The 23,482-nt window shown below is 44.7% G+C and overlaps 1 protein-coding gene across 1 annotated transcript in view; it reads left to right on the top strand.

The window, feature by feature from the left end:
• The window catches only part of inppl1a (inositol polyphosphate phosphatase-like 1a), a gene marked incomplete at its 5' end in the record, with an annotated part of 94,651 nt that extends 71,169 nt beyond the window's left edge, over positions 1-23,482 (top strand). The window contains 11 exon segments of the mRNA XM_080731329.1: positions 1,067-1,148; positions 1,953-2,042; positions 2,168-2,281; positions 3,832-4,008; positions 7,254-7,409; positions 10,549-10,636; positions 11,435-11,521; positions 12,655-13,055; positions 19,535-20,106; positions 20,662-20,798; positions 23,081-23,482. Of these exon segments, the coding sequence (XP_080587455.1) occupies positions 1,067-1,148; positions 1,953-2,042; positions 2,168-2,281; positions 3,832-4,008; positions 7,254-7,409; positions 10,549-10,636; positions 11,435-11,521; positions 12,655-13,055; positions 19,535-20,106; positions 20,662-20,798; positions 23,081-23,174 (1,998 nt within the window). The 3' untranslated portion in view covers positions 23,175-23,482.

Here is a 23,482-nt window from a genome sequence, read left to right as displayed (position 1 = left end):
GCCAAACTTTTATTGTTTTGTATGTTGTTTTAGAGAGCAGTGGTTCTCAAGCATGATCACATCAAGGACCCCCAGATTAGTATTGGACCCCGGATTCCCCCCATCTGAAATTATTTTGTGCCACTGACTTTAAGATTTGTGTTGAAAAATATTTACAAAACATTCTGGATTTGTCAAACATTTGTCAAAGGTAAAAAAAAAAATTACAGATCTGCAAGCTCACAACTCATCTGCAGACGCGTTGTGAAGGACAGACAGACCACACATACGTACATACAAATTTAACGTGTGCAAATATACAATGACCAATGGAAAACTACAGCAATATTCAGAGATTAGAATGAACCTTTGTTCCAGATGACCTTGACATCAGGGTTGTTATGTTACTCTTCTCTGTTGTGACGAACAGAAAGACGCCTTGGAGTCAAAATATCCCAACTTTTAAATCCACACACAATCACAGGCTGTTGTTCCATTCAAGGAACACGTCCGTTCTTACCACAATGTCAAGGTTCAAGGTGTTTTTTCTTTCTTTCTGATTTATTAATACAGTGGTTCCCCCTAGGGGGGTCCCCAAATTATTTTGGGGGGTCCCCAGATGATTAACTTTAATGTGCAACATTGTTTTCTCACTCAACAGTAAACAAACCATCATAAAGTTTAAGTGTATAGAGTGTATAGAGGGAGGCACATTTCTAAATTGACAATTTAAGGACTTTTTAATATCTCTAAAATGACAAATTCAACATTGGCCAAATCGTCAAATATTAGAGGCAGAAATTGTGAAAATAGCAGATCTACATGCTCACAACGCGAGGCGTTGTGAGCATGTAGATCTGCTATTTTCACAATAGAACCGTGTTATACACAATGTTATGCTTCAACTCTTAGTGCTCGTCAGGGTGGGGAGGGTCCCGAGTTAAAATATGATTATTTTGGGGGTCACGGCCTGAAAAGGTTGAGAACCAGTGTATTAATAGATTTTGAAGTCCTGATTACAAGGCTCTCTGTCTCACCTTTTCTGGGTGTCTGTCTGTCTGTCTGTCTGTCTGTCTGTCTGTCCCAGATGAGGACCAACGTTCCTTCCTGGTGTGACAGGATCTTGTGGAAGTCCTACCCAGAGACCCACATCGTGTGCAACTCCTATGGTGAGAGCCCTCGACACGGGAACACAATCCTTAGTTCTTTTAACTCGGAGTGTTAACACTACTGGTGCCAACCCCGAGTTTCCCGAGTTTGAAAAGGTACCCCCCCCCCCCCCCCCCTGTGCCAACCCTGAGTTTCCCGAGTTTGGGCCGTTTTTGAAAAAAAAGTTTTTTGGACCTCCAGAAATGTAATAGGCATGATCACGAAATTGCATGTTTAACCCCCATACCAACCCATTCTTTCAAACATGGCAGCCATGTTTGTTTACATCTGAAGAAAACATAATGGCTGCTTAGTGCTTAATCATGAATGCCTGAATGGATTTCCAAGCTGATTTTTTTGTTTGAAAGCTGTGAACAGCCTGCACACACGTGGTGCATGATCTAGGCATGGATGAATTACATGGAAGTCTATGGAGACCATGGCATCGCGGACCTTCAGAGAGAAAAAATCATTGCAACTTAAGTGTTAAAACAGACCCGTAAAACCCATTTGGGCCTGAACGCAAATCTGTGTCAGGTTAGATTTGAACCACTTTAACCATTATTTTATGCTTTAACTATTGAAAAATAGCAGATCTACAAGCTCACAGCGTGCGCTGCGAGTTTGTATATCTGCTATTCAAAAGGTCTTTGCATGGGCTCTGCGATGCAGTCTGTTTTTTCCATTTCCAAACTGTTTCCGCCCAGTTCCAGCGCAGCACCTAGACTGAATTTATCCCTTTTACCTTTTTGCTAGAGATCTCTGGTTGTCTGCTTACGCGAGACTACAGATGTTACACAGTGTTTTGTCTGTTGTTCTGCCAGGTTGTACTGACGACATCGTGACCAGCGATCATTCCCCCGTGTTCGCTACCTACGAGGTGGGCGTGACCTCCCAGTTTGTCTCCAAAAAAGGTAGAGTGGAATGTTCTCTCTCTGTCTCTCACTCACTCACTCACTCACTCACTCACTCACTCACTCACTCACTCACGGACATTTCTCAAATTTCTGTCCATCCATCCATCTCTGTCTCTCCATAGGTCTGCCTAAGTCTTCGGAACAGGCTTACATCGAGTTTGAGAGCATCGAGGCCATTGTGAAGACAGCCAGCAGAACCAAGTTCTTCATCGAGTTCTACTCCACTTGTCTGGAGGGTGAGATGCACACACACAGGCACGCACACACACACACACACACACACACACACACACACACACACACACACACACACACACACACGCTTACACACAGGTCAAAAGAGAGTAAAAGCAACAGAAGGGATATACTTGTAGTACATTAAAGGACCTACACCATGAATTTTCACTTTTTCTATTTTAAAACCTTTTTTTGGGGTCCCACTGGCACCTTCTATCCTCACAAAGTCCTATTTCTGACCGTTGTGTCTTTCTCTGGTTTTGGGCAGACAGAGATGAAAAGCTTTCCACGGGTTCTCAGAACAGTGCTGTTCTGAGAGTTGACGAGAGTGATGTCACTCTCGTTTCCCGTTTTTTTTTTCAGTCAAAAAAAAAAATAATTCAAAAAAAAATTTTTTTTTCAAAACTTTTTTTTTTCAAAAAAAAATGCAATGCAGAGTAAAAAAAAAAAAAAAATTCAATTTTTTTTTTCAAAACTTAAAAAAAAATGTTCAAAAAAAATTTTTTTTCAAAAAATTTTTTTTTCAAAACTTTCTTTTTTCAAAAAACTTTTTTCAAAAACTTTTTTTTCAAAAAAAAAATTTTTTTTTCAAAAAATGTTTTCTTTTTCAAAAAAATTTTTCTTTTTCAAAAAACTTCTTTTTTTTCTGGAAAAACCCCACTAGATGCGCCCCTGAGCAAACAGAGGCCGTTTTGGTATTGCAGCTGGAGAGCCTCATTATAGTAGAGCTAGAACAAACAAAAAGAATGGTCAGAGTGTTTGTTGAGGGTTAAAACCTGTCTAAGACTCAATTTTGAGCATATATTTATACAAAAAATATAGTTTTAAAAGCATGGTGTAGGCCCTTTAACTACCATATCATTGCTGTCGGGCCAAAAACAGCCGATCTACAAGCCCATAACGCGCCCCATCGCAACATGTTGTGTGCTTGAAGGTTGGCAAAAGTGGTAAAGTGTATCTGTGGGTTTTATAAAGTATTAACAAGACCTTCCAACTAAATAATAATTACATTAGAGCTGTTGCATCACAGGTACTGTAGCACAAGTAACACGTCTTGGACATAAAAAGGGTTTCAAAAGAGCAACGAAGTCATAACGTGACTCGCTCATCCCCCGGTTCACAGAAGTAATTTCTCTATGGAGAATAACATTGGGTCATCTCAAAATCGTCTCATACAAGCATTGTGGTCCAAAAATAAACAAACAGTCTCCACAATATTGTCGGGGAGGTGTCTCTGTATGGTTTATGATAGTCAGTCACTAATATTTGATACAGTCTGTTTTCTAATGTAACTAATTCGGTGACAGTAACATTAGCGTTTTCTCACCATCAGTTGATTCTTCACATCCATATGAGTCAAACCGCTGAGATCATTTGTTTATGTTTGGAACACACTTCTTATATGACACGATATGAAAAAAAGTCTATGGGGATTCAGAATGGGGGGGAAAAAAACGCAAACCAGGTAGGATGGGTAAATGATGTCAAACTTCACTGCTCTATTGCAATAAAAAAATAATCCGTCCTTTTCCGTCCTGGCGCCGCTCAGAGTTCAAGAAGAGCTACGAGAACGACTGCCAGAGCAGCGACAACATCAACTTCCTGCGTGTGGGCTGGTCCAGCAAGCAGCTGACCACCCTGAAGCCCCTCCTCTCTGAGATAGAGTACCTGCAGGACCAGCACCTGCTGCTGACCGTCAAGTCCCTGGACGGATACGAGTCCTACGGTGTGTGTGTGTGTGTGTGTGTGTGTGTTTGTGTGTGTGTGTGTGTGTGTGTGTGTGTGTGTGTGTGTGTGTGTGTGTGTGTGTGTGTGTGTGTGTGTGTGTGTGTGTGTGTGTGTGTGTGTGTGTGTGTGTGTGTGTGTGTGCGCGCGCAAGGGCATAATCATATTTTAAGTGAGGACCCCCCCATCCCTGACGAGCACTAAGAGTTGAGGCATTACATTTTTTATAACATGGTTCTATTGTGAAAATATCAGATCTACATGCTCACAACGCCTCGCAACAAGATCTGATATTTTCCAAATTTCTGCCTCTAATATTTGACAGTTTGGCCAATGTTTAATTTGTCAGTTAGAGTTTTTTTTAATACCTGTAAAATGACAGATTAAACAATAAATTGTCACTTTATACCCACTTGATACCCTCTATACGCTTAAACTTCATGTTGGTTTGTTTGCTGTTGAGTGAGAAAACAATGTTGTACATTAAGTTAATCATTTGGGGACCCCCATCACTGTACTAGGGATATGACAATATTTAATATATAAACTTTAATATATAAACTTCACGATTATTGTGACAAAAGCTACTTTCAATGGCGATATAAAATGTTGATGTCCTCACAAATATAGTAACACAAACGTGTGTGCGTACTAGTGCATTAACCAAAAAGTCGACAATCGACTCGGTCGACTTCATTACACAAGTCGGCTCCCACCAGGGAAAGTCGAAAGTTGAAAAAATAAATACATTTATAATTATTTTTGCTCCATGTGTACAGCATTCAATTCTCTCCTTTTCCAACTACAGGTATGTTTTCTCAATGTAGGAATTAGGATTATTATTATTATACAATAATGCTGGTTGCAATGGAATCTATAATATTAACATCAAAACAAAAGCTGTATTAAGGGGAAAAGGATCGCTTTAGGCTATTCCCCCCTTGTCAATGTGAAACCTTATCCTTCCCACAATGCAAATTCTCAAAGGATATACAGTCATTTGTTTGTGGTGCGTGCGATAGGGCATTAATGACTGGTGATTTTTGCAAGTCGACTCGACTCAGTAAAAAGTTGAGTTGAAGGCGACTTTATCGTTTGATGACGTCATCACATCAGGCACGACCCCCCAATTATTTTGGGGGGTCCCCAGATGATTAACTTAACCCAGGTCGCCGAGCGTCTAGTCGGCGACCTGGCCAACTCGGGAACAATATAAATAGGGAATGAATGCCCTGCCCTTTAATGCAAACCTCATTATATCTGTTGTCATAGGATCCGTTTTGACCATCTGTTTGGCCGTGTGTCCATTTATGCCCATATATGGAGATATCTGTCTGTCTACGTCCATTTCATGCCCATATATGGAGATCTCTGTAGGACCCGTTTTGACCATCTGTTGGCCTGTGTCCATTTATACCCATATATGGAGTTATCTGTCTGTCTGCCTCCATTTTATGCCCATATATGGAGATCTCTGTAGGACCCGTATTGACCATCTGTTTGCCTGTGTCCATTTATGCTCATATATGGAGATATCTGTATCTGTCTGTCTGCATCCATTTCATGCCCATATATGGAGATCTCTGTATCTGATGTCTGTGTCCGTTTATGCCCATTATGGAGATCTCTGCATCTGTTAGTGCCCCCGACTACCTGCTGCGGCGGGAAACACGCGCCGAATTTAAAATAGGGAATGAATGCCCCACCCTTTAATGCAAACCCCATTATACCTGTTGTCATAGGACCCGTTTTGACCATCTGTTTGCCTTTGTCCACTTATACCCATATATGGAGATCTCTGCAGACACAGTACCGGTTCCGGCCCTACCCTTTAATGCAAACCCCATTATACCTGTTGTCATAGGACCCGTTTTGACCATCAGTTTGCCTTTGTCCACTTATGCCCATATATGGAGATCTCTGCAGACACAGTACCAGTTCCGGCCCTACCCTTTAATGCAAACCCCATTATACCTGTTGTCATAGGACCCGTTTTGACCATATGTTTGCCTTTGTCCACTTATGCCCATATATGGAGATCTCTGCAGACACAGCACCCCTTACTTTACTTACAGAGCGCCCCGGAGTTCCCTAGCCCCTGGGCTCCTTATTCCCCTTTATTATTTAAGTTTAGCGTGAGAGGGAACTGCCCGGGCTTATCCACATTATTCACCTGGTTCTCTTAAAGGCACAGCCCGCTAATTCCCCTGAACCCAACCGCTCTGAAGAGCACCCTGAACTTTGCTCACCTCGAAGTGAGAGGAAGAAAGACTTTAGTTTATGCCACACTCAGAGAGATTTTTACTTGACTCATCTAGCGTATGTGATGTCAGAGCCTTTTATGTCACAATGAGTCAGCGCTTGCTCCGGAACAGCCCGATGTCAGTCATCTCCGCATAAGGAGATTCCAAATCTTTCGTGCCGGATCCAAAAAACTGTGTATCTGGTCGGGTCGAGGCCTAGCTAAGAACGTAGGCAAAGGTCTGAGCTGTCTGTGTGCGAAATTTGGAGTCTGTAGCACCAACCATGTGCTGTCAGGGCTCATCCATGCGATTCGGGCCATTCAGATTCGGCGTCCATTGGCTTCAATTAGTAGTCAGGACTCCGTATATGGAGATTCCGAACCTTTAGCGTTGGTTCCGGAAAACCGCATATCGGGTCGGGTCGAGGCCTAGCTAAGAACGTAGGCAAAGGTCTGAGCTATCTGCGTGCGAAATTTGGAGTCTGTAGCACCAACCATGTGCTGTCAGGGCTCATCCATGCGATTCGGCCCAATTCGGCCTCGGCTTCAATTATTAGTCACGATGTGAAACATTGTTTTCTCACTCAACTGTAAACCAACATAATATTTAAGTGTATAGAGGGTATCTTCACATTTCTAAAGTGCCAATTTAAGGACGTTTTAATACCTCTAAAATGGCAAATTAAACATTGTCCAAATTGTCAAATGTATAGAGGCTGAAATTGTAAAAATAGCCAATCTACCTGCTCACAACGCCTCGCAACGCGATGCGTTGTGAGCAGGTAGATCTGCTATTTTCACAATTGAACGTTTCAACTTCGACTTTCTCTGGTGGGAGTCGACTTGTGTAATGAAGTCGACTGAGTCGACTTGTCGACTTTTTCGTTAATGCCCTAGCGTGCGATGTGCATGTGTGTGGGTGAAGTGTGTGTGTGTGTGTGTGTCGTTCTGTTTGAACAGAGAATTGTATTTTCAAGGTGTGTGTGTGTGTGTGTGTTCTCCAGGAGAGTGTGTGTTGGCTCTGAAGTCCATGATAGGCAGCACAGCTCAGCAGTTCCACACGTACCTGTCCCACCGCGGGGAGGAGACGGGTAACATCCGGGGGTCCATGAGGGTCCGAGTCCCATCAGAGAGGATGGGGACCAGGGAGCGGCTCTACGGTAACATACTGTCTGTTTCTGTGTCACGTTCTCCTGTCGCGAGGAACCGTCTGTCCGATGGTCGACTTCAAACGCGGCACGCACATCGCCGAGGACCTAAGGATATGAATCAGAATCTGAATGAATATCACGATTATTGTCACAAAATATACAAGATTTATGATATTATCGTGATAATCAAAATCCATTATCCTGGGGGCGGAACATGTGACAAAAATAGGCGATCTACAACGCACACAAGGCGTTGTGAGCTTGTAGATCAGCTATTTTTTGGCAAAGACATTAGATAGAGAGTGAAAAAAAGACTATCAAATATGTATACCGGTATTATACAGTCGTGGCTAAAAGTATTGGCACCCTTGCATTTGTTTAAAAAAACACACAACACACAATGGTTTAGATTGTGCACAGTGAAGGAACATCAAGGTCTCTGCAGATGGACTTGGAGCCTTCAGATTGTCCATGGATACAATCTGACCTCCTGACAATTCTCTCCTTTTTGTTTGGTCAATGCTCAGCGTGTGACACAACACAGCAGAATGAGGGATTTACTCCATTTAAACTGGGTGGATTAGTGCTTACTAAAGATTAAAGTCAACTTGGACTCACCACAGGTGAGTTCCAGGTGAATAGCCTGCTTGAAATTCAACTACAGTGTATTTAAAGGACAACTTTAGTTTTTTACAAGAAGGGTTCATATTTTAGATTGTAATTAAATAATATAAAAGATGAGTGTTAAAATGATTTCATTTACTTCTTTCTATTGTTTTAGAGATTCTTATTTCAGTGGTTGGGGCATGCGTACAAGTGGCTAAATATGTCATTTCACACAGAATAAGCCCATTCCCAAGATACAACGCAACCTTTCATGGTTGGATGTGACTTATGGGGGCTAGAAGTGTTACTGTAAATAGCAATAAAGAAACTGCTGGCTTATTGTGTCTAAAAAGACATATTTAGCCACTTGTACGCATGCTCCCAGGCGTAGTACGCATGCCCCACATTTTAGCACGGTAAACGCGATAAAACAATAGAACGAAGCAAATGAAAACATTTTAACACTCACTTTTTCTTTTCTCCAATTACAATCTAAAATATGAACCCTTGTTGTAAAAAACCAAAGTTGTCCTTTAAGTATTTATGCAAATGTCTTTGTAGAATGAGCTAGGATTCTGTATTTATTCTAGTTTTATGTTGTGTTCCTCTGCAAACCAAATACTGTATGTTGATGCAAAATATGTTTTCATTTGCCAAGGAAGACTTTTTCTTTTTTTTCTGTTTTACAAATGCAAGGGTGCCAATACTTTTAGCCACGACTGCAAGTACCTTTTACCAATTATAGAGGGTTTAAGTGGTACCGGATAAGGGAGTGCAGTGCCAGGTATCGGAGTCGGTTGTATAGGTGGTTGTCGAGAATGGCCGCTGTCCATATATACCGGTAGGCATATATGGAGAATTCGGACGGATCAGCGGATCTAATAAAGTATCGATGAACCTGAAAATGTCCGGACAAACACCCATTGGCTTTAATAGAGAGTTATTGCTTCAGTAGTCAGCAGGAGGGAACTCATGGGGGAAATAGCAACACTAGCAGCCATTCATACGAACTGTCACTTCCTACATGGCCTCAATTTAGAAACAGGATGCTAGCCTCTCGGGTGTGTATTAATAGAAGCTTGTGACTAAATAATAACTGCATTGGATCCATCTGAACAAAGGTTATTCTTTTCCCACTTTCTGAAAAGTTAGTTTTAGACATACAAGGTTTCCACCTAATATGTTACCCTACGGATTTATTGTACCTATTCCGAGGCGGAAGTAAAAACGAGCAGGAAAAGTTTTTAGTGTAAACTTTTTTTTTCTCCAGTGGGGAGGAAGGAAGGAACGACCGTTCGGCTAGTTGTAGACACCAGGCAGGCAGTAGACTGCAAACAATGCTGGGCGAATGTCCTGCTGGCCGTTGGTTTATACAGTGTAAATGAGGACGTAATGTAGGTGAGGCCTGCTTGCCCCAGTATTGTTATGCAAAGCAGCCGGGTAGGGGGATTGAAGTGTTGACCGCGCCGTCACACATCTTGACGGCGTGCACGTGGGGTGTGCATGCGCGCAGCTTGAAAAGAAAGGGGACGTCACTCCTCTGCGCTCCTGCGGCATCTCACCCCTGGGTATCACTGCCTTAAAGACCCAATGAAACAAGTTTTCCACTCGCTCCACTTCCATATAGTGACGCAGTTCCTCCTGAAACGCTCCAGAAAGGAGGTACAGAAAGGAGGTACAGAGCACTTGGGTGAATGTGATTTGACGGTCAAAAAGTAAGCAGTCCATAACTGTTTGAAGACGTTAATATGTAAAGACGGGCGGGGCTGACGATCGGCGCTCAGTATCACAGCGTCGCGCTAATAGACTGACAAGGCAGCGCCTACAGAAACAAATTTGTGTTCATAGGACATCAGATGTCGGCCACGGCTTGTGATTGGCTGGACCAGAGGCAAGCCAGCGCTACAGACTGGCTCCGCTGTGCGGAGAGGACGAACGGGGGGAAGGGGGGGAGACACGCGAACCAGCGGCTCGCGGGGGGTCACTGAAGTTGAAGTAGACGACGTTTATTGATTGTATTTTTGATTGCATTTCGACTTTAAACATGTCGGCTGTGTCCTACATTCAGTGAGCAGTATAATGTCTACGGCAGGGGTCTTCAACGCTTTCAGGCCAAGGACCCTTAGTTGAGAGAGAGATGAAGCAGGGACCCCCACAACCTGTTTGTAGATTCCATATAGTTTCATTGTTTGACAGCACAATCATCAGTGTATTTTGGATTCATGTCAATTTGTGTTTTCAGATATTTAACAACTTGGACTATCAATACTTAATAAACTTGACCTTTAACGCTGTACTTTGTCTGCACTTTTCCCCCTCTAAAGACGAACCTCTTTGACGAAAATAGCTGATCAACAAGCTCACAACGCCTCGCGCTGCGAGGCGTTGTGAGCTTGTAGATCTGCTATTTTTGGCTAAAGGAGAAACGTTTCTTTCACTCAAAGATTTGGAGGACACCCTGTAGTAACTCTGGGGACCCCCTAGGCGTCCCGGACCCCCTGGTCTACGGTGTACATTATAATGCTGTGTGTTGTTGCTGCAGAGTGGATCAGCGTGGACAAAGATGAGACCGGCGGGGGTCCCAAGGGGAAGAGCACCATGCTTCCTAGGACCGGACACGAATACGTCAAGTCAGTACACTGTCCTGTTTGGCATTCTTGTTTTATGTTCACAGTTTGTTTTATACTGTATATGTTTTAATTGTTTTGCATATTTCCACAGTTCATCAATAAAAATGTGTTTGATGTTTGCACTTGATGTAGTTTGGGTTTGGCAGACTCTGGACTCAGAGACACCTTATTACATGCCCAGCTCAAACCCTTTGAGCTGGGCATGTAATAACCCTTTGTTGTCGCTCTACAAAAACACTTTGTGTATGTGTGAAGCAATAAAATCTAAATGAACCTTAAAGGAATAGTTCACCCCCAAAATGTACTTTTTTTCTATCTCCATGGAGACTTGAGTTCAATAATTTATATTTTTTGTTTTTGTCGCCCTCCTAAGCCAATAATTTGAATATAGTACATTTGCCTCCGTTGATTCCAGAAACAGCAGATCTACAAGCACACAATGCCTCGCGGTGCGAGGCATTGTGTGCTTGTAGATCGGCTGTTTTCACTAGTTTAATTCATTTTTTAAATGATAAATATAAAACAAACGGTTTTGGACATACAAGGTTTCCACCCGACAACGACAAAATATAACTCATGTACAGTAATTGGCCCACTGGCTTGTCACTTGTCATGATCTGAAATGTCAAATCTTTGAGTAGCAGCAGCGCTACAGAGAGAGATCTCTCTCTCTAGCACGCAATGAGGGCCTCTACAACTCTTTTTCCTGGGCTGAATCGGGGGCCCAGCACGTCCCTGACCACAGGGCTTTGAAGTGGTTAAGGCAGTGTCCACACTGATTATGTTGTGGTTTCTTAGGCCGTCTCTGGGCCGTAAGCCTCTTGGAGAACTGGGGAAACTCAGTGAGGAAGGAGAGAGGAGTGGCAAAGACGAGACCGCTGCAAGGTACGCATGGGCATCATCACACTGTATTGACATTGAAGTGTTCGTGTTCAGGTCTAAACATTCTAAAAATGGATGTGTCATTGTTCAGGTCTAAACAATGTATCTAACTGTACGTTCTAGAGCTGTGGTTCTCAGCCTTTTCAGGCCGCGACCCCCGAAATAATCATATTTTAACTCATTTACTGTCTTTTAACCCATTTAGAACGGGTACACAGTATTGTTTATCATTATTTTATGCTACGAGCTTGTAGATCTGCTATTTTTCACTGGTTAAAGCATTCAATAATTCTAGGCCTAAATGGGTTAAAACATCGCTGAACTCATCAACTGCCGCGTCGTCCTTACCTTTTACGATCTGTGCACGGATCATGTACTAGGCATGTGTACACCCGATCACAGCTTTCAAATAAAAAAATCTGATTGAAAAAATGAGGTATCCATCGTCGAGCAGCTTCTTCTTCTACTGTTTACATGAAAGCTAACGGAAGCTCTGGTCCCGCCGAAAACCGGAACCCGGAAATGCGACGGGAAACAGTTCTCCGAGGATGATAAACAGTCTGGATCGGCGATAAACAGCGATTATACTTTTAAATGTTTTATAGCGTTTAAAGCATATTAAAGTCATTACTTCTGAGACTCCTACATTCAATCCCTCATATACTGTGCGGGGACCGGATTTCGCGGCAAACTTACGTCATCTGCATCCTTCCGTATACGTTGTCTCCAGATCATACACTACCGGCCAATCACAGCGCGGATCATACACTACCGGCCAATCACAGTGCGTCTTGCCGTCTTTTCAGGAAGTAGCTTCCCTCAACAGCAGTGTTTACTCTGGTGTAGGAGTCTAGCCTGTTACTCCCCAACGCCTGGTCGCAGAGGGACGCGAGACCCCTCTACGGATGCGTCTCGGCGAGGCGCAGGTGGACGCGGTGGTCCGCGGCCCCGCTCCGGCGGTCCGCGGCGACACCGGGCGAAAAAAGGAATACCGCTACTGACCAATAGTTCAGCAACTTCCATAGTATAGCTTTAAAAATGTGTATATCTATACACTTAACTTTATGTTGGTTTGTTTACAGTTGAGTGAGAAAACAAGGTTGCACATTAAGTTAATAATCTTTGCTCGTGTTCAGGTCCAAACAGGAGTCGGCGGAAGGCGATCCGTCCGGCGGCGTCTGCAAGAACAGCTACAACAACCCCGCCTACTACATCCTGGAAGGGGTCCCCAACCAATCGGCGGCCGCCATGTCGCCGGAGCTCCTCCCATCGTCGTCGCCGTCTCCCTCCTCCTCCTCCTCCTCCTCCTCCCTCTCCGCCAATAATCCCCCGGCGGCCAAAGCCCCTCCCCCTCCCGGGGCCGTGGCCGGAACCGGCGGCGGGGCGCGGACCAAACCTCCGTCGGGGCCGTCCCACCCGCGCCCCCCCCGGCACACGGCGGGGGCGGGGCAGCACGCCGTGCGCACCATCAGCGAGGAGGGGTCCTCGGAGGAGGATGGGGCCGGCGGCTGCGCTGCGCCCGGCGCGCCGGGAGGAGGTAGGGAAGATAGTACGCTATCACCATATTTTATACCTGCTGGGAGGAGGTAGGGAAGATAGTACGCTAACACCATATTTTATACCTGCCGGGAGGAGGTAGGGAAGATAGTACGCTATCACCATATTTTATACCTGCTGGGAGGAGGTAGGGAAGATAGTACGCTAACACCATATTTTATACCTACTGGGAGGAGGTAGGGAAGATAGTACGCTAACACCATATTTTATACCTGCCGGGAGGAGGTAGGGAAGATAGTACGCTATCACCATATTTTATACCTGCTGGGAGGAGGTAGGGAAGATAGTACGCTATCACCATATTTTATACCTGCTGGGAGGAGGTAGGGAAGATAGTACGCTATCACCATATTTTATACCTGCTGGGAGGAGGTAGGGAAGATAGTACGCTAACACCATATTTTATACCTGCTGGGAGGAGGTAGGGAAGATAGTACGCTATCACCATATTTTATACCTGCTGGGAGGAGGTAGGGAAGATAGTACGCTATCACCATATTTTATACCTGCTGGGAGGAGGTAGGGAAGATAGTACGCTATCACCATATTTTATACCTGCTGGGAGGAGGTAGGGAAGATAGTACGCTAACACCATATTTTATACCTGCTGGGAGGAGGTAGGGAAGATAGTACGCTATCACCATATTTTATACCTGCTGGGAGGAGGTAGGGAAGATAGTACGCTGTCACCATATTTTATACCTGCTGGGAGGAGGTAGGGAAGATAGTACGCTGTCACCATATTTTATACCTGCTGGGAGGAGGTAGGGAAGATAGTATGCTATCACCATATTTTATACCTGCCGGGAGGAGGTAGGGAAGATAGTACGCTAACACGATATTTTATACCTGCCGGGAGGAGGTAGGGAAGATAGTACGCTATCACCATATTTTATACCTGCCGGGAGGAGGTAGGGAAGATAGTACGCTATCACCATATTTTATACCTGCTGGGAGGAGGTAGGGAAGATAGTACGCTATCACCATATTTTATACCTGCTGGGAGGAGGTAGGGAAGATAGTACGCTATCACCATATTTTATACCTGCTGGGAGGAGGTAGGGAAGATAGTACGCTATCACCATATTTTATACCTGCTGGGAGGAGGTAGGGAAGATAGTACGCTATCACCATATTTTATACCTGCCGGGAGGAGGTAGGGAAGATAGTACGCTGTCACCATATTTTATACCTGCTGGGAGGAGGTAGGGAAGATAGTACGCTAACACCATATTTTATACCTGCTGGGAGGAGGTAGGGAAGATAGTACGCTATCACCATATTTTATACCTGCTGGGAGGAGGTAGGGAAGATAGTACGCTAATACCATATTTTATACCTGCTGGGAGGAGGTAGGGAAGATAGTACGCTATCACCATATTTTATACCTGCTGGGAGGAGGTAGGGAAGATAGTACGCTATCACCATATTTTATACCTGCTGGGAGGAGGTAGGGAAGATAGTACGCTATCACCATATTTTATACCTGCTGGGAGGAGGTAGGGAAGATAGTACGCTAATACCATATTTTATACCTGCTGGGAGGAGGTAGGGAAGATAGTACGCTAATACCATATTTTATACCTGCTGGGAGGAGGTAGGGAAGATAGTACGCTAATACCATATTTTATACCTGCTGGGAGGAGGTAGGGAAGATAGTACGCTATCACCATATTTTATACCTGCTGGGAGGAGGTAGGGAAGATAGTACGCTATCACCATATTTTATACCTGCTGGGAGGAGGTAGGGAAGATAGTACGCTATCACCATATTTTATACCTGCTGGGAGGAGGTAGGGAAGATAGTACGCTAATACCATATTTTATACCTGCCGGGAGGAGGTAGGGAAGATAGTACGCTAACACCATATTTTATACCTGCCGGGAGGAGGTAGGGAAGATAGTACGCTATCACCATATTTTATACCTGCCGGGAGGAGGTAGGGAAGATAGTACGCTATCACCATATTTTATACCTGCCGGGAGGAGGTAGGGAAGATAGTACGCTATCACCATATTTTATACCTGCCGGGAGGAGGTAGGGAAGATAGTACGCTAACACCATATTTTATACCTGCTGGGAGGAGGTAGGGAAGATAGTACGCTATCACCATATTTTATACCTGCTGGGAGGAGGTAGGGAAGATAGTACGCTATCACCATATTTTATACCTGCTGGGAGGAGGTAGGGAAGATAGTACGCTATCACCATATTTTATACCTGCTGGGAGGAGGTAGGGAAGATAGTACGCTATCACCATATTTTATACCTGCTGGGAGGAGGTAGGGAAGATAGTACGCTATCACCATATTTTATACCTGCCGGGAGGAGGTAGGGAAGATAGTACGCTGTCACCATATTTTATACCTGCCGGGAGGAGGTAGGGAAGATAGTACGCTAACACCATATTTTATACCTGCTGGGAGGAGGTAGGGAAGATAGTACGCTATCACCATATTTTATACCTGCTGGGAGGAGGTAGGGAAGATAGTACGCTAATACCATATTTTATACCTGCTGGGAGGAGGTAGGGAAGATAGTACGCTATCACCATATTTTATACCTGCTGGGAGGAGGTAGGGAAGATAGTACGCTATCACCATATTTTATACCTGCTGGGAGGAGGTAGGGAAGATAGTACGCTATCACCATATTTTATACCTGCTGGGAGGAGGTAGGGAAGATAGTACGCTAATACCATATTTTATACCTGCTGGGAGGAGGTAGGGAAGATAGTACGCTAATACCATATTTTATACCTGCTGGGAGGAGGTAGGGAAGATAGTACGCTAATACCATATTTTATACCTGCTGGGAGGAGGTAGGGAAGATAGTACGCTATCACCATATTTTATACCTGCTGGGAGGAGGTAGGGAAGATAGTACGCTATCACCATATTTTATACCTGCTGGGAGGAGGTAGGGAAGATAGTACGCTATCACCATATTTTATACCTGCTGGGAGGAGGTAGGGAAGATAGTACGCTAATACCATATTTTATACCTGCCGGGAGGAGGTAGGGAAGATAGTACGCTAACACCATATTTTATACCTGCCGGGAGGAGGTAGGGAAGATAGTACGCTATCACCATATTTTATACCTGCCGGGAGGAGGTAGGGAAGATAGTACGCTATCACCATATTTTATACCTGCCGGGAGGAGGTAGGGAAGATAGTACGCTATCACCATATTTTATACCTGCTGGGAGGAGGTAGGGAAGATAGTACGCTAACACCATATTTTATACCTGCTGGGAGGAGGTAGGGAAGATAGTACGCTATCACCATATTTTATACCTGCTGGGAGGAGGTAGGGAAGATAGTACGCTATCACCATATTTTATACCTGCTGGGAGGAGGTAGGGAAGATAGTACGCTATCACCATATTTTATACCTGCTGGGAGGAGGTAGGGAAGATAGTACGCTATCACCATATTTTATACCTGCTGGGAGGAGGTAGGGAAGATAGTACGCTATCACCATATTTTATACCTGCTGGGAGGAGGTAGGGAAGATAGTACGCTATCACCATATTTTATACCTGCTGGGAGGAGGTAGGGAAGATAGTACGCTATCACCATATTTTATACCTGCCGGGAGGAGGTAGGGAAGATAGTACGCTATCACCATATTTTATACCTGCTGGGAGGAGGTAGGGAAGATAGTACGCTAACACCATATTTTATACCTGCCGGGAGGAGGTAGGGAAGATAGTACGCTAACACCATATTTTATACCTGCCGGGAGGAGGTAGGGAAGATAGTACGCTATCACCATATTTTATACCTGCTGGGAGGAGGTAGGGAAGATAGTACGCTAACACGATATTTTATACCTGCCGGGAGGAGGTAGGGAAGATAGTACGCTATCACCATATTTTATACCTGCTGGGAGGAGGTAGGGAAGATAGTACGCTAATACCATATTTTATACCTGCCGGGAGGAGGTAGGGAAGATAGTACGCTATCACCATATTTTATACCTGCTGGGAGGAGGTAGGGAAGATAGTACGCTATCACCATATTTTATACCTGCTGGGAGGAGGTAGGGAAGATAGTACGCTATCACCATATTTTATACCTGCCGGGAGGAGGTAGGGAAGATAGTACGCTATCACCATATTTTATACCTGCCGGGAGGAGGTAGGGAAGATAGTACGCTATCACCATATTTTATACCTGCTGGGAGGAGGTAGGGAAGATAGTACGCTAACACCATATTTTATACCTGCTGGGAGGAGGTAGGGAAGATAGTACGCTATCACCATATTTTATACCTGCCGGGAGGAGGTAGGGAAGATAGTACGCTATCACCATATTTTATACCTGCTGGGAGGAGGTAGGGAAGATAGTACGCTATCACCATATTTTATACCTGCTGGGAGGAGGTAGGGAAGATAGTACGCTATCACCATATTTTATACCTGCCGGGAGGAGGTAGGGAAGATAGTACGCTAACACCATATTTTATACCTGCTGGGAGGAGGTAGGGAAGATAGTACGCTAACACCATATTTTATACCTGCTGGGAGGAGGTAGGGAAGATAGTACGCTATCACCATATTTTATACCTGCTGGGAGGAGGTAGGGAAGATAGTACGCTATCACCATATTTTATACCTGCTGGGAGGAGGTAGGGAAGATAGTACGCTAACACCATATTTTATACCTGCTGGGAGGAGGTAGGGAAGATAGTACGCTATCACCATATTTTATACCTGCTGGGAGGAGGTAGGGAAGATAGTACGCTATCACCATATTTTATACCTGCTGGGAGGAGGTAGGGAAGATAGTACGCTATCACCATATTTTATACCTGCCGGGAGGAGGTAGGGAAGATAGTACGCTAACACCATATTTTATACCTGCTGGGAGGAGGTAGGGAAGATAGTACGCTATCACCATATTTTATACCTGCTGGGAGGAGGTAGGGAAGATAGTACGCTAACACCATATTTTATACCTGCTGGGAGGAGGTAGGGAAGATAGTACGCTATCACCATATTTTATACCTGCTGGGAGGAGGTAGGGAAGATAGTACGCTATCACCATATTTTATACCTGCTGGGAGGAGGTAGGGAAGATAGTACGCTATCACCATATTTTATACCTGCTGGGAGGAGGTAGGGAAGATAGTACGCTATCACCATATTTTATACCTGCTGGGAGGAGGTAGGGAAGATAGTACGCTATCACCATATTTTATACCTGCCGGGAGGAGGTAGGGAAGATAGTACACTATCACCATATTTTACCAAGCTGTATCGCGATACACAAACTTATCACCATTTTTTTTCATGTTGTTTTTTTAACCCATTTAGGCCTAGAATTATTGACTGCTTTAACCAGTGAAAAATAGCAGATATACAAGCTCACAGCGCGGCACCGAGTGCCGCGCTCCGAGCTTGTAGATCTGCTATTTTTGAAAAAGTCGTGAAAATGTGTGCACATCTTTGAATATATGTATTTTCAAAGCGAACGTTTGTAACTCAAATTTTGCTTCTGGGTGGTCCCTGGAACTAAATATTTTGAGATGCGGGTCCGTGGCCAAATAAATATCACTTTTCACATGAAAAGGTTTGAGCACCACTGACATAGTAGTCTCTCAAGAACAGACTAACTGAGCTCCAGTTAAGTGAAAAGGACCTTTTCTTTGACGATGGCTGGCCAGATTGCTGACATAGAAACATAGTTTTTTTTTCAAAAATCTTAGAAGGATTCAAAAAACACTTATAGAATCGGGTCAAAGTTCTGTACAGTACAGCCACCTAAAAGGTAGCAAAAACTAAAAGAAAAAGGAGTAACAGACCATTTAGACCAGTGGTCCTCGAATTGGGGTCCAAATTGACCCTTATAAGTATGTAACTCTGACAGTATACAAATGGACCCGTACGGTACGGGTCCATTTGATTTCATTTGTATACTGTCAGAGTTAAGGGGAGACCTTGACATTTTAAAGTGTGAGAACTTTTTAGGCCTAGGCCAGATGGAGCAGGATATTTCATATATCCCGGTTTTTCAGATATCCACATAGAATATCTAGGTCCACACGACAAAGATATCTAGGTCTAAAATAATCTGAGATCAGAGATATCCGTGTTCCATGCCTGATATCCGTGTTCCATGCCTGATCCAGTGAATCGGATATTTTTCATTGTCTTCACTTATTTTTCCTGTTTCAAAAATATCCAGTTTCGCGGCCAAAATATCCAGCTTTGTGTGGCTGCAAGCCCCAACCGCACAAAAAATGTCTAGTTTCAGAAATATCCAGCTCCGTGTAGCCGGCACCTTAATGCAGGTTTAAATGGATTCTGCAATGAATCTCTGTGTTAACAATTCAAAAAGGCTCCCTATCACGATATATATATATATACGATATCTCTGAAAAGGCATATCGTGGAGACATTGTATCGTATCGATATTTATCAACCTTTTCGCCCACCCCTAGGAGGAGTAGGAGGAGGAGGGGTGGGGAGCACGCTGAACCGCCCTCCGCCCGACTTCCCCCCTCCCCCGCTGCCCAAAGGAGCCCTGGAGATGGCCGTCGCTGCCGCCGCCGTGGCTGCTGCTGCCGCCGACGCCTCCTCCTCGGCCGTCTTCCCCTCCAAAGCAACCCGCCCGCTGTACCCCGACCTGGCAGAGGTCAGGATCCCGGCGGCAGCGGCCAACAACAACAACGCTGCCTCCTCCTCGCCAGCTGGCGGCGGCGCGCCGCCGTTCCCCCCCGGCCTGGGGGGAGGAGAGGGGGGCTTCCGGAGGGGGGGAGGAGGAGGTGGGGGAGGAGGAGGAGGAGGGGCCGGGTCGGCGCTGGACGACCAGTCGTGCTCGGTGCTGCAGATGGCCAAGACGCTGAGCGAGAGCGAGTTCTCCACCGCCCAGCCCCCGCCCCGCGCCCCCTCGGCCCCGCCCCTCCTCAGGAGCCTGGGGGGTCTGGGGGGGCTGGGGGGGCTGGGGGGCCTGGACGCCTGCCGCACCTTCCCCCCGCGGAACCCCATCCCGGAGAGCATCGCCGAGGACCTCCCTGAAGAGGTGAGGGCGACTGGTGGTGCCAAGTTACCCGCTTGTTCTATGCCTATTGGTTTTCAAACTTTGACATTTGAAGGTCTTACCCTTAACTTTGACAGTGTACAAATGGACAGTAACGGGTCCATTTGGTACACAGACAAAGTTACAGACTTGCAAGGGCCATAAAGGAACCTAGAGAGTCCCAGGAATGCACTTTGAGAACCACCGTTCTAAGCGACTTTGGGTCTCGTATTTCTGTAAAGTTGCTTGTAAATATTATTGCTTGCGGATTTGTAAGTGTAGTTGCTTAATGTTGTTTAAACCAGCGACTCCCAAAGATTTGCATGTCACAATTCGTTATAGTCATCAACTTGTGTTGTTATTATTATGGACATGTACAAATAGTTAAGTTATACAGTACATTTAAAGTTGCGTAGATATACTATCATAATTATAATCAAATAATTAAATTATGTTGTGTTTGAGTGTTCCATTGCGATGAGTACTACAGTATATTATGTATTTGTTGTGCTTGATGTGTGTGAGACATTAATAGGATGTTTGTGATGTGTGCACCAGGGGGCGCTGTGGGGCAGCAGCAGCTCCTCTCTGTCGGTGGGGGAGTCTTCAGTAGGAGAGTGGCTGCAGAGGCTGGGGCTGGAGAGGTATGAGGGGGGCCTGCTGCACAACGGCTGGGACGACCTGGAGTTCCTCAGGTACACACACACACACACACACACACACACACACACACCCACACACACTAGGACATTCACAGAATATTCGAATATCAAAGTCACTATTCAACGTTGTTCACCGAAGTCGAATATTCACTTTTTCACTATTTTTTTATTTTTTTTCTCTCTTTACAAAATATATAGTTTATAAAGCTTGGCTAGATAGGAAGTCATAAGAATTAGTTGTCAATGCCCCTGGTGGATGAATTTGTTAATGCTCTATACCAGGGGTTCTCAAACCTTTTTAGGCCGTGACCCCCAAAATAAACATTTATGAACTGGGGACCCCCACCCTGACAAGCACTTGGAATTGTAGGTATTACATTTAATGTGACTCGGTTCCGCAGATAAATATTGTGAAAATAGTTGCGAGGCGTTGTGAGCATGTAGATCTGCTATTTTCACAATGTTCGCCTCTTGCTTACTTAATATTTGACAGTTTGGCCAGTCCTGTCTAATATTCGACTATTCGAATACTTTGAGGTCGAATAATTCAAATACTAAAAATCACTATTCGTGAATGCCCTAGCACACACACACACACACACACACACACACACACACACACACACACACACACACACACACACACACACACACACACACACACACACACACACACAATTCAAAGGGCTCTATTGGCAAAAAATCTAAAAATAATCTCCAGGGCTGTAGTAGATTATTTGAATCAGTTTCTGGCGTCCCTGCACGGAGCACTGTCCGGGACATTGACAATAATTGTACTTTTTATACTATTCAGTTTTAGCTTGAAGCGAGCCCACGCACTTTCTACAGGAATTGCTTTTTTTTCAGTTGTGAAAAGGTCATCACTCTATTCATTCATGCATTTATTTAAAGGACAACTTTGTTTTTCTTTTACAACAAGGTTTCATATTTTAGATTGTAATTAGAGAAAAGAAAAGATGAGTGTTAAAATGTATTCATTTACTGCTTTCTATTGTTTTAGTGATTTTTGTATTTTGATTTCAGTGGTTGGGGGCATGCGTACAAGTGCCTAAATATGTATTTGTAGATGCAATAAGCCGGCAATTTCTTTGTTACTATTTACAACAGCCCCCATAATTCACATCTGCCCATGAAAGATTGCAGATTTGCAGTGCATCTTGGGAATGGGCTTATTGTGTTTAGCCACTTGCATGCATGGCCCCAACCTGGGGGCATGCAGCATGCATGGCCCCAACCTGGGGGCATGCATGCAAATCAAAATCGTTAAGATCACTAAAATGATAGAAAGACGTATACGAACACTGGTTGTAAAAAAAACAAAGTTGTCCTTTAACTCACCAGGTGCCCACGCGTCAAACTCTTTGATGTCGCTGGAGGCCCACAACGTTTTGACGTGTTTACTGTATTTACAGTATTAACTTTAAATCTCACCGTTAGGTTGGGGCTACGCATGGATGTAGCCCATTAGCCGCTAGTCGCTTCGAGTCGACGCTGAGAGCATCGCGCGGGCCGTTTTTCTCCGTATACTCCAATGCATTTCCCCATCTTTAACGCCCTTTATCCCTGATGTTTGTTTTATGGCTAAAACTGTGGCGGGGTGCGGCAAAATGTCCACATTTTGATCGGCAATGAACAGTTATGATCAACACTAGTCCATACAGAAAGTTAAACAACAACATCCTGTCTGCGCTCATGTGACCAAGTGACGTCATGACTCATGCATTGACGCAGCAGGGCCGGATTCAATACAATGGTGGTGGGCCTGGGCAGCGAGAGGGGATAAATGGGGCTCAATCCAGGGGCACCCGATGTGTTAACTTGTACAATTTTCAGACATGTTTGGGACTTTTTGACGTGACCGCTGGGCGGCCGGAAAACCATAGAGTTCCTGGATTCCTCCTTTTGTCCCATCCAATCGCATGCTATTTTTGAGCGGTGGTCACACCGTCTCCTATGCGTGACTGCGTGTGTATGTTAGTATGTACCTTATGTCTGTTTGTTTTGTAACTTTGTAGCATGAGCTGCAATACCGCTGGGTGACCAACTGGCGCTGTTGAGTCAGACACTCACAGGCACCACCTCCCCCCCCCCCCCCCCCCCCTTCACGCACACGCACACATTCCTCTCACACACACACACACAGGTTTAGAAAGAAGAACAGGAAAGGGTTAACAAATCTACCACTGGTGTACTGCACACCATCAGATAATGCTGAAGATAAAGTTCAGGTTTTGAACGAAATTAACTTGCATCCACCGCTCACTTCAAACTTGGTTTGATTTTTTTCTTCCCAGTGACATCACAGAGGAGGACCTGGAGGAGGCGGGAGTCCTGGACCCCGCCCACAAGCGCATCCTGCTGGAGAGCCTGCGCACGCAGCAGAAGTAGAGCCCCCCCCCCCCCCCGCGGTGGTCCTTCGAGCCGTTCCACAGCGCCTCTGCGACGTCAACAAAGTTCTTAAAAAACACGTTAACATTGGCGTCCCTATCTTTGTCAAATTAACTTTTTTTCAAAATGAGCAAAAATGGAGGATCTACAATAGGGTTCCCCAATAGGCGGCCCGCGGGGGGCTACCGTCTGGCCCACACCAACCCCAGTAATAATGGTGGTATAAGAGCAGCAACAACACTAGTATATCGTCATTGTCGTGTGGAAATCTCGTATCTCCACATTTGTACGTTCTTTCGCAAATCATA

The sequence above is a fragment of the Nannobrachium achirus genome (assembly GCF_963921795.1).
Source record: "Nannobrachium achirus genome assembly, chromosome: 8".
Taxonomy (NCBI): Eukaryota; Metazoa; Chordata; class Actinopteri; order Myctophiformes; family Myctophidae; genus Nannobrachium; species Nannobrachium achirus.
The sequence above is the reverse complement of the archived record's forward strand: the minus strand, read 5'-3'. Positions and strand labels throughout refer to the sequence as shown.